The 17,369-nt window shown below is 44.1% G+C and overlaps 1 protein-coding gene across 1 annotated transcript in view; it reads left to right on the top strand.

The window, feature by feature from the left end:
* The window catches only part of vegfc (vascular endothelial growth factor c), a 56,153-nt gene that overhangs the window by 6,565 nt on the left and 32,219 nt on the right, over positions 1–17,369 (top strand). Inside the window, exons 2-3 of the mRNA XM_029687132.2 lie at positions 13,157–13,370; positions 13,667–13,857. Coding sequence (XP_029542992.1) covers positions 13,157–13,370; positions 13,667–13,857 — 405 coding nt within the window. The remainder of the gene's footprint in view (positions 1–13,156; positions 13,371–13,666; positions 13,858–17,369) is intronic.

Raw genomic sequence — 17,369 nt, 5'->3', positions numbered from 1 at the left:
TATACTTGCCTAGTTAAATAAAGGTCAAATAAAATAAAACACAAAATATATATATACTGAGTGTACAAAACATTAAGAACACCTTCCTAATATTAAGTTGCAACCCCCTCCCGATGGCCCTCAGAACAGCCTCACTCCATCGGGGCATGGACTCTACAAGGTGTCCAAAGCGTTCCACAGGGATGCTGGCCCATATTGACTCCAATGCTTCCCACAGTTGTGTCAAGTTGGCTGGATGTCCTTTGGGTCTGTGAACCATTCTTGATACACACAGGAAACTGTTACGCATGAAAAACCTAGCAGCGTTGCAGTTCTTGACAAAACCGGTGCGCCTGGCACATACTACCGTACCCCGTTCAAAGGCACTTCAATCTTTTGTCTTGCCCATTCATCCTCTGAATGGCGCACATACACAATCCACGTCTCAATTGTCTCAATTGTCTTTAACCTGTCTCCTCCCCCACATCTACACTGATTGAAGTGGATTTAACAAGTGACATCAATAAGGGATTCACCTGGTCAGTCTATGTCATGTAAACAGCAGGTGTTCTTCATTTTTCATACACTCAGTGAATTGAGACTGTAGCTTAAACTGACAGACTTTGATGGGTATTTCTGTATTATGTTAGTTAGATTGATGCAGGGGTGTGTCAATAGACTCTTTATTATTACTTAGACACGGCAAAATAGGAAATGAATCAGAGTAAATTAAGCAAACACAGATTTTTACAATAATCACATATATTTATCACTAGCTTAACCATTTAGAGATTTAAAAAAATGCTCCTAAGCACAATTTAACCAAGCGCTGTAGACTGGGTCAGTGCAGCAGGCTGAACTCTTGACGGTCCTAGCATACCTAACGATCCTCGACTTCGGCGATGTCATTTACAAAATAGCCTCCAACACTCTACTCAACAAATTGGATGCAGTCTCTCACAGTGCCATCCGTTTTGTCACCAAAGCCCCATATACTACCCAGCACTGCGACCTGTACGCTCTCGTTGGCTGGCCCTCGTTTAATACTCGGCGCCAAACCCACTTGCTCCAGGTCATCTACAAGTCTTTGCTAGGTAAAGCCCCGCCCTATCTCAGTTCACTGGTCACCATAGCAGCACCCACCTGCAGCACGCGCTCCAGCAGGTATATTTCATTGGTCACCCGCAAAGCCAATTCCTCCTTCAGCCACCTTTCCTTACTGTTCTCTGCTGCCAATGACTGGAACGAACTGCAAAAATCGCTGAAGCTGGAGACTCTTATCTTCCTCACTAACTCACTCAAGCACCAGCTGTCAGAGCAGCTCACAGATCATTGCACCTGTACATAGCCCATCTGTAAATAGCCCATCCAACTACCTCATCCCCATACTGTATTTATTTATTCATTTTGCTCCTTTGCACCCCAGTATCTCTACTTGCACATTCATCTTCTGCACATCTACCATTCCAGTGTTTAATTGCTATATAGTAATTACCTCGCCACTATGGCCTATTTTATTGCCTTTAACTCCCTTATCTTACCTCATTTGCGCACACTATATATATACTTTTTTCTACTGTATTATTGACTGTATGTTTGTTTATTCTATGTGTAACTCTGTGTTGTTGTATGTGTCACACTGCTTTGCTTTATCTTGGCCAGGTCGCAGTTGTAAATGAAAACTTGTTCTCAACTAGCCTAGCTGGTTAAATAAAGATGAGATATATATATATATATATATATATATATATATATATATATATATATATATTTTTTTTTTTTTTTTTTTTAAATACCTAACATCTTCAGACTGAAGAGTAAAGAGTTGGATTAAACTCACAAAGGATATACAAAACTCTCAACTCCCATTTTCTGCAGTGGGGAGATTGAATGGGGGTCAATGAGGTTAGAATGCATCGTGAACAGGCTCAGTTCAGGCTACTTGTTGGTAGCAGACATTGTATAAAGTGGTGCTTCTGAGCTCTTCAGGTGTTAACATTTAACCTGTTTCTCATTGTTATGCTGATCCTGCCTCTCAACAACCGGTCTTTTCTGACTAGGAAAATGAAAGCAGATTAAATGGAAAGTGAAAGATGCCCAGTTAGTTTTTCTGTGGTGATTAGATAATCAGATCCAACTCTCTGTAGTCAGAAATGTGTACTAGACATTGTCATGGTCCTTGAATTTAAGACATTTTGCTATGATAACATCTTAGTGTTTGAGAATATCTTCAGGGACTCGATATTACATATTATGCAGCATTTCGAAGCTGGACGAATGGGACCAATTTCATATGGGAGACAAATTCTAACAGAATCACAACAGCTAAGATGAGAGACCACACTAGTCTACAGAGACCCACCTAGTCTACAGAGACCACACTAGCCTAAAGAGACCTACCTAGTCTACAGAGTCCCACCTAGTCTACAGAGACCCACCTAGTCTACAGAGATCACACTAGCCTAAAGAGACCATGCTAGTCTACAGAGACCCACCTAGTCTACAGAGACCACACTAGCCTAAAGATACCATGCTAGTCTACAGAGACCATGCTAGTCTACAGAGACCACACTAGCCTAAAGAGACCATGCTAGTCTACAGAGACCCACCTAGTCTACAGAGACCCACCTAGTCTACAGAGACCACGCTAGTCTACAGAGACCACTCTAGCCTACAGAGACCACTCTAGTCTACAGAGTCCACAATAGTCTACAGAGACCACGCTAGTCTACAGCATCCACAATAGTCTACAGAGACCACAATAGTCTACGTACACCACACTAGTCTACAGAGACCACTCTAGCCTACAGAGACCACAATAGTCTACAGATACCACAATAGTCTACAAAGACCACAATAGTCTACAGAGACCACGTTAGTCTACAGAGACCACAATAGTCTACAGAGACCATGCTAGTCTACAGAGACCACGCTAGTCTACAGAGTCCACAATAGTCTACAGAGACCACAATAGTCTACGTACACCACACTAGTCTACAGAGACCACTCTAGCCTACAGAGACCACAATAGTCTACAGAGACCACAATAGTCTACAAAGACCACAATAGTCTACAGAGACCACGTTAGTCTACAGAGACCACAATAGTCTACAGAGACCATGCTAGTCTACAGAGACCACGCTAGTCTACAGAGTCCACAATAGTCTACAGAGACCACAATAGTCTACATACACCACACTAGTCTACAGGGACCACTCTAGCCTACAGAGACCACAATAGTCTACAGAGACCACAATAGTATACAGAGACCACAATAGTCTACAAAGACCACAATAGTCTACAGAGACCACTCTAGTCTAGAGAGACCACAATGGTCCTGAATAGCAGGTGACAAGAAATCTGCCTTTCATAACTGCACCAGTTTTCTATCCGTCTCTTTTCTTCTCTTCCCTGTTCAGCCTGTTCGGTTCACATATGGAAGTACATCTAATCCCCTACATGTGTTTAACCACTTCTAAAACAGTAGTGTAGAAGAGCATCAATCAGCTGAGGTTTAATTAGAAAAGAGAGAGCCTAGAGAGGGAAGAAGAATGAGATGCGGAGGAGATGTGGTCTTTAACCTCCCAGCCACTCCTCCAAAAATATTGTCCTCACTACGTTGTATTTGTGCACGCGCCTTTAAATGCAGCCCTACGGAAACGAGGTGATTGGCGGTTTTATTCATACCACCAACATAAGGACTTGCCATTTGGAAGTGCACAAAGGTGGTAGAGGTGCAGAGAGAGGAAAAATCCCCTATTCATTCTTAGCCTGGTTTCCTTTAAGCTCTGACAGGTTTAAAGAAAGGGGTAATTTAAAATGTTCTGGACCTCAGACAGAGGCACGGAGCAGACAGAGGGAAAAGCTTTACTGGTCGACTGGAGAAGACCCAGGGTCATATTAGATAGCATTTCTTGATTGTGGCAATATTACTTTCGGAATGGAATTCAACCAATAATTTCTCTGTCTACTGCCTTATAACCTAAGCCTGTCATGGTACATGCGACATACGAAGTCCTCCATAGTGATAGTTTTAGTGGGTACGCCGATTTGATTGACTTTCGTTACAAGTTTCACAATTGACTGTTCTGTTTGACTAATCTCTATTGTACTGTTTGTATACCACTCAGAAAGCAAAGGATCCTCGCAAGCTTCCCTGTTTGTCATGGGTACATGTTTAGGGGCCCCAGTAACTCTGAATGTACTGACACCATGACTAAACAAGAGGGCTAGCTAGGTGGTCTCCTCATCGGGAGTAGCAGAGTGTGCATGTAGACTGTGTTGTGTGCGGGCATCTGTGAGTATGTGTGTGTGTGTGTGTGTCACTGTGGCGGGTCTTCAGACCAGTCATGCAGCTCACACTCCTCTTCTAAACAAACGTCTTGCCTCAGTGAGTTCTCAGTTAATCAAAAACCGCTACGCTAACCCGTTGTCTCCAAACCAGTTTCCCCACACACACACACACACACACGGCTCTGCACTCCTAAGTCAGCTTAAACCACAACTGCCAGCGTGCAACCGCAGGACTCCAAGCGCTAAAACAACAAGTCGTGACGTAATGCCCTCGCGGCCAATACCGCAAAAAGCGATGAGCTCTGGCTCCCTCTGCACTGTATCAGTTTAGCACTTCCAACTGCTCTGTGAAAACAATTGCAATTAGAGATCTGTGAGAGCAGTTCAAATTTTCACACACTTCTCTCTTGACAATACATGAAACTCAAGTTATTCAAGTGTATCTCAAGGATTTGCACATACAGGGCCTGCCCTGTCAAGAGAAACCAACAAGTTAACTCTCAGGCTCCTACAAGGACAATTAGCATAGGACAGCATGTAAGATAGACGTTTTCTCCTGTCCTATGCTTTGAGGTTTTCCCTCATCCATTATGTTGGAAAGAATCAGCATGCAGTGGTAGACCAGTGGGAGGGGTCATGGTTTGAAGGGATCCAGCTTTTGTCAAATGTACATCAAAAGTTGTTTTATGTGCATTTTAGCTAACCCAGTGGAGGCTAGCTAACCCAGTGGAGGCTAGCTAACCCAGTGGAGGCTAGCTAACTCAGTGGGGGCTAGCTAACCCAGTGGAGGCTAGCTAACCCAGTGGAGGCTAGCTAACCCAGTGGGGGCTAGCTAACCCAGTGGAGGCTAGCTAACCCAGTGGAGGCTGGAGGCTGATGTGTGGGGATGAAAAGTCGGCCAGGCAGAACACCCTGGAAGGGGAGTTCAGAAGGTGGGCTATGCTACATCAGGCTCTAGTTCCCGGTGGTCCTATAGAGCCAGATAAATAGGCTGAGCTGATTGCTTCACTGCACCACAGAAACCCTAAAAAGCAAGCAGCCATTCACAGATCAACATGTCTAATCCCACTAAAACACATCCCACATGTCCTTCAAGCTGTCAGATATCTGCGAAACGAATCTGCAAAGTCAAAGTGGAAGGGTGACAAAATGGAAGCCAGTTGAGGATTACAAGATCAGTGTTCGAAATCCCTTTTCCTCCAAGTTCTTCTGCAAAGCTGATTGTATTTTGGCAATTATTCAATAAAAGTTTATTGGGGTTTTGAAAGATAATCCTATACTATGTACATTAACACTGACTATGATATTTTATTTGCTCAGACTTTGCACAGTGCCAGTTTTACATCTAATGGCTATAGCAGCTCTAGCGCTAAGAAGGGATAAGCCATTCCCCCAAGGAAGAAGGCAAGTGGGGGAGAGAGTGTGGAAGAAGGAGGGTGGAATGATGCTGGCCTTTGGATGAGCTGTAGCGTGATGTACATGAGGAATTGTTGGAGTCTTCCTACCTACCGGGAGACATCTCAATCTCACCAGTGTGCGTCCCAAATGGCACCCTGTCACCTATATAGTGAGGATTGGGTGCCCATAAGGCTCTGGTCAAAAGTAGTGCACTAAAAAGGGAGTAGGGTGCCATTTGAGAAGCACACCAGGAAATGATTAGTGATGAATAGCATTATTCAAATGAAACCTGCAGTCTGTCTGGGTTCTGGTCTGCTGAGTGGTCCCTACATGATGATTTGTATCTCAGTTCATTTCGGGTCCGTATCAGTAGAATAGGACAGATATCCCTGAAAGTGGCTTACCCTGCATACCATATGGATGGAGGCATGGCGGTGCATGGGGCCCTCTCTTCCCTTACAACTCCTTCTATCTATATTGTGGTGGGAGTCTGCTCAGACATCCAGAGCTGGTGTTTGTGCTGTGTAGCTAGGTCAGTGGAGTCTGGTATTTGTCCTGTCTTACTGTAGCTAGGTCAGTGGAGTCTGGTATTTGTCCTGTCTTACTGTAGCTAGGTCAGTGGAGTCTGGTGTTTGTCCTGTCTTACTGTAGCTAGGTCAGTGGAGTCTGGTGTTTGTCCTGTCTTACTGTAGCTAGGTCAGTGGAGTCTGGTGTTTGTCCTGTCTTACTGTAGCTAGGTCAGTGGAGTCTGGTATTTGTCCTGTCTTACTGTAGCTAGGTCAGTGTAGTCTGGTGTTTGTCATGTGTTACTGTAGCTAGGTCAGTGTAGTCAGGTGTTTGTCCTGTCTTACTGTAGCTAGGTCAGTGGAGTCTGGTGTTTGTCCTGTCTTACTGTAGCTAGGTCAGTGGAGTCTGGTGTTTGTCATGTGTTACTGTAGCTAGGTCAGTGTAGTCAGGTGTTTGTCCTGTCTTACTGTAGCTAGGTCAGTGGAGTCTGGTGTTTGTCCTGTCTTACTGTAGCTAGGTCAGTGGAGTCTGGTGTTTGTCCTGTCTTACTGTAGCTAGGTCAGTGGAGTCTGGTGTTTGTCCTGTCTTACTGTAGCTAGGTCAGTGGAGTCTGGTGTTTGTCCTGTCTTACTGTATCTAGGTCAGTGTAGTCTGGTGTTTGTCCTGTCTTACTGTAGCTAGGTCAGTGTAGTCTGGTGTTTGTCCTGTCTTACTGTAGCTAGGTCAGTGTAGTCTGGTGTTTGTCCTGTCTTACTGTAGCTAGGTCAGTGGAGTCTGGTGTTTGTCCTGTCTTACTGTAGCTAGGTCAGTGTAGTCTGGTGTTTGTCCTGTCTTACTGTAGCTAGGTTTGTGTAGTCTGGTGATTGTCCTGTCTTACTGTAGCTAGGTCAGTGGAGTCTGGTGTTTGTCCTGTCTTACTGTAGCTAGGTCAGTGGAGTCTGGTGTTTGTCCTGTCTTACTGTAGCTAGGTCAGTGGAGTCTGGTGTTTGTCCTGTCTTACTGTAGCTAGGTCAGTGTAGTCTGATGTTTGTCCTGTCGTACTGTAGCTAGATTAGCTCCCCAGTGCAGTGCTCTCAAAACTTGTCCTGTCTTACTGTAGCTAGATTAGCTCCCCCAGTGCAGTACTCTCTGAACCTGTCCTGTCGTACTGTAGCTAAGTCAGCTCCCCAGTGCAGTGCTCACCAAACCTGTCCTGTCTTACTCTAGCTGCATCCGGAGTTGTCTAAATTTAGATATATGAATATGCTTCTGGCAAGGTCTGTTTCCCCAGTACAGTGTTCTCTAAGCCTGTCCTAGCTAGGCCTGTTCTAGTTCCATTACTTCCTGTTCGCTGTCTCTAAGCCTGGTCCTGAGGGTCTAATAAATATGGATGAAAGTAATGGCTGCAACAGATGCTACACGTGTAATTCCTGTGTTTGTGCATGTAGCTAGAAAATCCCACTTTAGCAGCCTGCTGTTCCACCTTGTCTTTGGCTACATGCCATTCCATAAACTCTTATCCTCATTTCGAAGTTATGGTTCCTTCTCATGTACAGACCGTGGATGATCTGCAGACATCAGAGATATTACGGTTCGTCATGGATCTGTTTTGGTTTGAATATTTAGTGGTTTCACATCTGTGGCTATAACATAATGCCGTCAGATCAAACTTCAGATGACTGAATGTTGGATCTGACTTGACCAAAAGTGGATATGCCTTGGTTTTAAAGGATCTGTTTAGTGAGTTCTGTCCTGATGTACAACAGCGAACACAATTCTGTGTTTGGTTTCAAATCAATTGAAGCAGATTTGGGAAGTGGAATACTATTCAGTTTTAAATTGTTGGATGACATAAACAGAATATGTTACTATCACAAGTTAAGGACAGGAATAGTTTGAGGTTTTCCTGTCATTCCGTTGACATCAAATACATAATTTGTTGAGTAACTCTCAGACCTATTACCTATTGGCCACTGTTACAGCGTTTTTCCAAACCATGATGCTTGTTTGTTCTTAAGGGAACCAGTTTCAATCGGTTATTTTGTTTTCAATATGACTCATATGATTAGATTATGCGGTTTGTACATATTAGGAAATCTTTAATTCACTATTTATGTAATATCGATGAGTCAATGTCTGACTTTGGCAGGATTTTGACTGTTTTTATTGATTATGACATCACTTTTGGGAATGGAAAAATCTTGTCAGGCACTAAATGTCACTCTAACGCAGAACATGACATCAGGCTCCGTCTTTAGGCAGTGTAAAACAGATACAAACGGACGATACAGTATCATATACTCCCCATGGCAATACATTCATGGTAATATATTTGAAGAGGTAGATTCTAGTTGAATCCTGGCAACACGGATTAAATCCCTGGCCCTGCAGGAGAACGGAAGAGAGGAATTCCAGGCTCAGATTGGGAAGATCGTTTTGGGCTGGTGGATTCTAGAGCATCCGGGATTCCGGTGAACCAGAGGATGAGGGGGGGGGGGAGGAAGCACGGACACTGCTGCTTCACAGTCCAGTCCAGCCCAGGCTCAGGCTGTGGTTTATACCTGTCATCATAGGAAATACCTAGAGCCGTACTGTACAGGATAGGATGTAGCAGCCTTCCAGTAACTCAGTACTGAGCCCATCACTTCGGCCACAAGTTTCTCCTGTTCGTTACAGAAAGTAACTCCCACGCATATGATTCCATCTTGACATCGTTTATTGTCCGTTTTCCCTGACTAGGGGAATCTCACAGCCCTGGTTGTAATCTATACAACCAGGGACTGGATTTGTTCCTGGTCAGATCACATGGTCAGGGAAACCTCCTGGCCCTAGCCACTCCCTCCTAATGGTGTTAAGTGAACAATTGAAAGTCAGCTCAATTTACAATATTGTTTGTAGGCAAGGGTGAGCATGTTTGCTTGGTAATTGGAACCACACACGCTGATGATTAAACCACACTGGCATGTTATTACTGTCATAGTGGTCAGGAGGATTTCCTGTGCCTGCTTGTAGTGTGGCAATAATGTTCCATGACCATATCACTCAGTCATACATTCGCCTTCCTGTGCCTGTGGCAGTGCATTCCACTAACAGCAGACATTTGTCCAAAATGGCACCCTATTCCCTATGTAGTGTACTACTTTACTGCACTGTGAAGGGAATACTGTGCCATTTTGGATGAAGACCAGGACTGACAAAAAATGAACTTTGGCTGAGGTTTTATGTGTTACATTTTGAACATTCTTTTATCCGGACTGTATGTCTGTCCGCGCGGTCATTCATATCCTGTGACTTCCAACTTTCACCGCATGAACCCTAGTCAACAGTGGTCAATGTAAGTGTCATCAGTGGGATTGCTTGGCAGAGTTCTAAACTGCATGGAGCAAATGAAAGTGTTGTGTTTTGTGGTGGATGTGATTCATTTGAACCTTTTTACTGCAGTTGGCTAAATCGGGGTCACACAGAGTGTTTCTTGAAACAACTCTATTTTGAAACAAAGGGATACACCTCACACACATGGTTATGGGCTTTAAAAAAAATAAGACACCTGTACCATGTCAGAAATAGAGTTGAAATGTACAACTTTTTAGTTTGCATCCCAATATTACATTACATTACATCCCAATATCATTTGACTGCAGGAAAGGACTTACCTATCATATGTTCTGCTTGCCTACTGTACTATACTGTCAAGTGTCTACTGCCTGGTGGATGCATTCCACTGTGGATCCTTATTGTGTGTTTCCATATTGGTCTTCTGTACTCTGTGCTCCCAAGTCAGAAGTAAAACAACAATGGGTTCTATTTCTAGTTAAACGGAATGTTTAGTTGGAGATACGTTTGTTCGTTGTTTGCCTTTGTCTCTTAAATTTGATTTAAGACGTCAGACATTTCTGTTCCCTAGTGAAAGAACGTGAGGGTGGATCAAGGTGTGAATAAGCTTACACACACACACACACACACACGCACACGCGCATGCACAGACACAGACACACACATACACATACACACACACACATACACACACACACACATATACACACATACATACACACACACAGTGTCTATTGTTTCTGGTAGGAAACAGACCACTGCGTGTTATCTCTAGAATCATTGACAACTAACACATGAAAGGAGTCTAATAGAATTGTCTTGTTCAGGGTTTCTCTGGTGTTTGAGTTTCCTGAATAAATAAAGGGGAAAATGCCCGCTTACTACAAGGAATTGAATTCTACCTCTTCACCTGATACTTTGACAAGAAAGCAGTGCTCGGGAGAGAGAGGTTGCATGTCCAGAGGACCAGAGTTGAATACCACCGCTGTGCAGGCAGTACACTGTAGATTCCAATATATAAACAACTCCAAGGTTCCTCTGTAACCTGACAGAAAGGTCAAGCTCTTTCTCTCTCTGTTTCTGGATTATGTCAACCAGAGTGGAGCTGAGGTCGTATTGTCAATGAACTATTGGCGACACAGGAGTAAAAGATAGAACTGCTGTTCCATCCAGTTATTTTCTTTGCCTTGTTTATTGTCATGACATCGGATATTCAAGCAAAAGGCTTGAACCTGTTACATTTTACATTTAAGTCATTTAGCAGACGCTCTTATCCAGAGCGACTTACAAATTGGTGCATTCACCTTATGACATCCAGTGGAGCAGCCACTTTACAATAGTGCATCTAAATCTTTTAAGGGGGGTGAGAAGGATTACTTTATCCTATCCTAGGTATTCCTTAAAGAGGTGGGGTTTCAGGTGTCTCCGGAAGGTGGTGATTGACTCCGCTGTCCTGGCGTCGTGAGGGAGTTTGTTCCACCATTGGGGGGCCAGAGCAGCGAACAGTTTTGACTGGGCTGAGCGGGAACTGTACTTCCTCAGTGGTAGGGAGGCGAGCAGGCCAGAGGTGGATGAACGCAGTGCCCTTGTTTGGGTGTAGGGCCTGATCAGAGCCTGGAGGTACTGAGGTGCCGTTCCCCTCACAGCTCCGTAGGCAAGCACCATGGTCTTGTAGCGGATGCGAGCTTCAACTGGAAGCCAGTGGAGAGAGCGGAGGAGCGGGGTGTCCTTGGAGAGTATCGGAGTCCAACAGGCATTCTCTGAACTGAATAATACAATCAGTATGTTTCCAATCTATCAATTTTCATGCAAACTGCAAAGCACTTCCCCTTTCAGTTCAATCATCTTCCTTATTGTTTGGGCGAAATGTTTGCAAACAGCTCGTGGCTCATCTTTGAAGTCAAGATGAACTAGACATATCAACATATTATTAAATAACCTTCTCTGGAAACAACTCAACTAGGGAAAACATAATGGTTCATGTCTTTGTTGAATTTGCCAATCCTGTCATAGGTGTTTTAAAACACTAAACATACCACAAACTTTAAGGCAAACATATGAGTCATGTATTTATTATCATGTTCTCCAAGACAAGCAGTTAAGAGATGTGTTCTCTGTAAATTAGAGTCAAGAACCTTACATATCCATCTGTAAACATGGTGGTCAGCACAGAATAAGATGTCATGTCTATTTAATAATCCCAGCCCGGTCTCGGATAATAAACTATTCTGAATTACCCAGATAGAGTCTGTCCGATTTAAAAAAAAAAAAATAAAAAAACATTTATCGGACCTTTTTTTCTTACTTTCGCTTTTTGACACTTTGAAGGGAGACGAATGTGAGGGAGGGAGGTTCTCTCTTTCTTTCTCTCTCTTTTTTGGTTGTCATCGGGGGTGATCAGTCATGACTCATGGGGTTAACTGGGCATGTTTCCTGGAATGTTCGAGACAGCAATATCCCTTTTGATCAGCGACTCCTGTACACTCTGTTAGACGGTGCTCGTGTTTTCACACTTTGCAAACCCGTATCCCCCAAGGAGTGGCGGTGTGTAGGGAGGGAAGCAGCCCGTCAGTTGTTTGGTCGGTGATGGGCGACCGGGTGCTGAAGGTGTCCTAGACGATTCTGATACAGATGTCTTCCAGGGGTTGGTTGTACTGTTGAAGGAGAACAGGGCATTAGCTATAGTAGCGCCTCCCTACTCGTTCAGACAGTATTGGCCTGCCTCTCCACTGTGTAGACACCCTGAAGGCGTAACCGATACGTGTTGGTGTATTTTAATGAAGTCTTAGCCCGTACGTTAAAGGCTTTTTATCGTTCACTCCGCACTTATTTGTAGTTATAATTATTTTAAAATATCTCATTTCAATACTGGTCTGTGGTTGATACAACTGCTACAGGTAGGCACAATACAAAGGGATTCTCAACCTCGAATGAGAATTATGTTTTGGAATGAATCGTAAAAATAACACAGTCAGTAGGTTGAACTGATTTCATGGCAGGTCATTGGAGACCAACAAGTACAGGAGCCTACTAAGGGCTGGTTTGCAGTCCGTGAATGAATGAGTGACTGATTGCTCAAAGACCGTAGCCTAGCAGTTAAGAGCGTTGGACCAGTAACTGAAACTTCGCTGGTTCAAATCCCTAAGCCAATTAGGTGAAACATCTGCCGATGTGCCATTGAGCAAGGTACTTAACCCTAATTGCTTCTGTAAGTCACTCTGGATAAGACTATGTTAAAATGCATATCACCTGATTCCACTGAATCTTTTAAAATTGTTGGCTGTCAGGACAGGAAATGCTTTACCAATGCAATTGAAATGGCTTTGAACCAATGAAAAGGCTCAATGTGGCTAAACAAGCATTTATTACACTTACTAGGGAGTTAGTGGCATGTCTATGTCCGTGAGCCAAAACCATCACCATGAGATTCCTTTCTAAACACTCTTCCTCCTCCTAACAAATAACAATAAGATCTAAGTCAATTCATCAGATCATGGTATTGTCTGGTAACACAGTTCCTCGTGAACCCTGTCTGTATCATTCACCACACTATTGTGGGAGGTCTCCTCAAACCAAACAACCTTCATGTCTTCTCCCCAGTCCTTAATGTGTGATAACGGTACCAGTACATCAGTCCTTATAGGGTCTCTCTGTTCTTTCCATCCAGGAGCCGTCGGGGCCAGACCTTGAGCAGCAGCTGCGCTCTGTGGCCAGTGTTGAGGAACTGATGAGGATAGTGTACCCTAACTACTACAGCGTGCTCAGTTGCCGGTCGAAGCGGGGCGCACGCTTCCCCCTGAGAGGGGAACACACAGCCACGGAAACGCGGTCGAACGGCGAACTGCCGGCGTTCGCTTCCTTGAACCCTGACACACTGAAAAGTAAGTGTCTGTTTTCAGGAGATGCTTTTTCCGTCACTGTTGGCCTGTCTAGGTTTGTTTGTTGTTGACCAACTGACCTTGTAGCCTAGTAACATTTGACTATAACAAACAATTCGATCAGTGCTTAGTTTAGCAAACAAATTCATATCACCTAAAAAAGAGAATACGTTTGATTGGCCACTTACCTTGACTGACGTCAATACAGGAAGTGCAATACAATACATGGTTTGTCGAATGATGATGTCATTTTAATGCTCTGGTCTTCCTGTCTGATTCTCTCAACGTGCATCCAACAGGTATTGTGTCAGAGTGGAAAAAGACCCAGTGCATGCCACGAGAAGTTTGTTTAGATGTGGGGAAAGAGTTTGGGGCGGCTACAAACACCTTCTATAAACCACCCTGCGTGTCTGTCTACAGATGTGGGGGCTGCTGCAACAGCGAGGCGCTGCAGTGTATGAACATCAGCACCTCCTACATCAGCAAGACGGTGAGTTACACACTGGGGACCGCGGGGGGAGGGGGGGGGGCTGTGGTGTGTGTGTGTGTGTGTGTGTGTGTGTGTGTGTGTGTGTGTGTGTGTGTGTGTGTGTGTGTGTGTGTGTGTGTGTGTGTGTGTGCGTGCGTGTGTGTTGGCTATGTTGGAGTGGGGTTCTTAAACAGAGCCGGTACTCAACTTCAGTCCTCACGGGCCGCAGTATCTTGATTGACCACAGATCACTCACAGATCATCATTTTACTAGTTGAATGGCAATACCTGAAAAGCGTTAGACACACAGGCCCCTGAGGACTGGAGTTGGATTAAAGCCTTGCTTCATATGATTTAGAAACGGTTTAGTTGATTCGTATGAAAATGCCAAAACAATGCATTGTTTTTACAGACTGTGATATGTAGAAATCCAAATGACTTATTGAAGGTACTCTGATGTGCTTACAGCTCCTTTAAAGCCTATGCATAGTTTTTCTCTACTAGACTGAGGGGAGTGAGAGGTTCATTCTCAGTGTCCCACCTTGATTCAGGGGGTAAACGGCAGGCAGGGGATCTTCTGCGAGGTTGTGTGTGTGTTGGAGTTATTAGCGGCGAGGCCTCTTTTAATTGTCCACTTATTTTGGGTGGGCTGATCCCAGCCTGGCTGTTCTGAGTCTGTGTGATTTAAAGCATGACAAGCTCACAGTCAGGGGTTTGAGTCCTCCTGGTCAAGGCTTTAGAATTGCAACTGTTGTTAGACTGCTAATGTTTCTATGGAGACTTACCACAGCCTCTGTAGGTGTAGCTCAATGACTTAATTGACTTAATCCTGGTCACCCCTGGGAACCTAAGGACTTTTCCTATAATCTTTACTGCCCTAACACATTTCTTTGGACCATTAAGAAATTAGATTCTCTATTTTAAGGGATCAGAAAAAAATACCTAATAGTTGTACAATTGTTCTCGTGCAATTCAACAGTGCAATGTTTTTCATGACGAGTGAACTAGACTCATGGGGCTTAGGATGTGATATGTTGTGGGGGAGGGGGGTCTGTGTGGTACAGTAAATGTGTTTGCGTCAGAGAATAAGCATGTGTCAACATTCAAGGAGACACTGGGGGAGCATAGATGTTAGATTAGCACTCGTCTGTACAATTCAGTTGGGCGCTGGCGTGCCCTGATCTATGCAGATAAAACATACATGTATGTTTTCCATCCAAAGTGGTCCGATTTAAGCGAAGGGTTCTATATTTCTATATAGCTCTCATTAGCAAGACACAGGGCACCAAGAATGAAATTGAAACCTGCAATTCAATAACACAGCTAAGTAATGTAGCCGACATGTGTTTGGTAACGTAACTACTTGTTCAACATTGCCGGTTGGATACATACCAAGCGTGATTGGATTCAGATTGAAAATTGAAGCATGCATTTTCCATGCTATTTTGAGAATACAGATTTAATTGATTTCAAGCCAAACTACAGCTCCCATGACTCTTTGATAGGCTTACTTGGAGACTCATAGCTAAACCACTGACTCATGGTACTACTGGGTATCCCCAGAGAAAGACTAGCTTGTTGCGTCTACTCCCCCTGACATTTTTTTTCACCTTTATTTAACCAGGTAGGCTAGTTGAGAACAAGTTCTCATTTGCAACTGCGACCTGGCCAAGATAAAGCGTAGCAATTCGACACATACAACAACACAGAGTTACACATGGAATAAATAAAACATACAGTCAATAATACAGTAGAACAAAAGAAAACAAAAAGTCTATATACAGTGAGTGCAAATGAGGTAAGTTAACTAAATAAATAGGCCATGGTGGCGAAGTAATTACAATATAGCAATTAAACACTGGAATGGTAGATCGGCAGACGATGAATGCGCAGGGAAAGATACTGGGGTGCAAAGGAGCAAAATAAATAAATACCAGTATGGGAATGAGGTAGGTAGATAGATGGGCTCTTTACAGATAGGCTATGTACAGGTGCAGTGATCTGTAAACTGCTCTGACAGCTGGTGCTTAAAGCTGGTGAGGGAGATGTGAGTCTCCAGCTTCAGAGATTTTTGCAATTCATTCCAGTCATGGGCAGCAGAGAACTGGAAGGAAAGACGACCAAAGGAGGAATTGGCTTTGGGGGTGACCAGTGAGATATAGCTGCTGGAGCGCGTGCTACGAGTGGGTGCTGCTATGGTGACCAGTGAGCTGAGATAAGGCGGGGCTTTACCTAGCAGAGACTTGTAGATGACCTGTAGCCAGTGGGTTTGGGGACGAGTATGAAGCGAGGGCCAACCAACGAGAGAGTACAGGTCGCAATGATGGGTAGTGTATGGGGCTTTGGTGACAAAACGGATGGCACTGTGATAGACTGCATCCAGTTTGTTGAGTAGAGTGTTGGAGGCTATTTTATAGATGACATCACCGAAGTCGAGGATCGGTAGGATGGTCAGTTTTACGAGGGTATGTTTGGCAGCATGAGTGAAGGATGCTTTGTTGCGATATAGGAAGCCGATTCTAGATTTAATTTTGGATTGAAGATGCTTAATGTGAGTCTGGAAGGAGAGTTTACAGTCTAACCAGACACCTAGGTATTTGTAGTTGTCCACATATTATTGTCCACATAAGTCAGAGCCGTCCAGAGTAGTGATGCATTTAGTTTTATTTGCGTTTAAGAGCAGTTGGAGGCCACAGAAGGAGAGTTGTATGGCATTGAAGCTCGTCTGGAGGTTAGTTAACACAAGGAGGTGTCCAAGGACGGGCCAGAAGTATACAGAATGGTGTCGTCTGCGTAGAGGTGGATCAGAGAATCACCAGCAGCAAGAGCAACATCATTGATGTATCCAGAAAAGAGAGTCGGCCCGAGAATTGAACCCTGTGGCACACCCATAGAGACTGCCAGAGGTCCAGACAACAGGCCCTCCGATTTGACACACTGAACTCTATCAGAGAAGTAGTTGGTAAGGCAATCATTTGAGAAACCAAGGCTGTCGAGTCTGCCAATAAGAATGTTGTGATTGACAGAGTCGAAAGCCTTCGCCAGGTCAATGAATACGGCTGCACAGTAATGTCTCTTATCGATGGCGGTTATGATGTCATTTAGAACCTTGAGCCTGGCTGAGGTGCACCCATGACCAGCTCTGAAACCAGATTGCATAGCGGAGAAGGTATGGTGGGATTCGAAATGGTCAGTAATCTGTTTGATAACTTGGCTTTCGAAAACCTTAGAAAGACAGGGTAGGATAGATATAGGTCTGTAGCAGTTTGGGTCTAGAGTGTCACCCCCTTTGAAGAGGGGGATGACTGCGGCAGCTTTCCAATCTTTGGGAATCTCAGACGATACGAAAGAGAGGTTGAACAGGCTAGTAATAGGGGTTGCAACAATTTCGGCAGACCATTTAAGAAAGAGAGGGTCCAGATTGTCTAGCCCGGCTGATTTGTAGGGGTCCAGATTTTGCAGCTCTTTCAGAACATCAACTATCTGGATTTGGGTAAAGGAGAAATGGTGGGGGCTTTGGTGGGTTGCTGTGG

Source organism: Oncorhynchus nerka, linkage group LG18 (genome assembly GCF_034236695.1).
Source record: "Oncorhynchus nerka isolate Pitt River linkage group LG18, Oner_Uvic_2.0, whole genome shotgun sequence".
Lineage (NCBI taxonomy): Eukaryota > Metazoa > Chordata > Actinopteri > Salmoniformes > Salmonidae > Oncorhynchus > Oncorhynchus nerka.
Note: the sequence above shows the minus strand (reverse complement) of the source record. Positions and strands in the feature narration are given on the sequence as shown.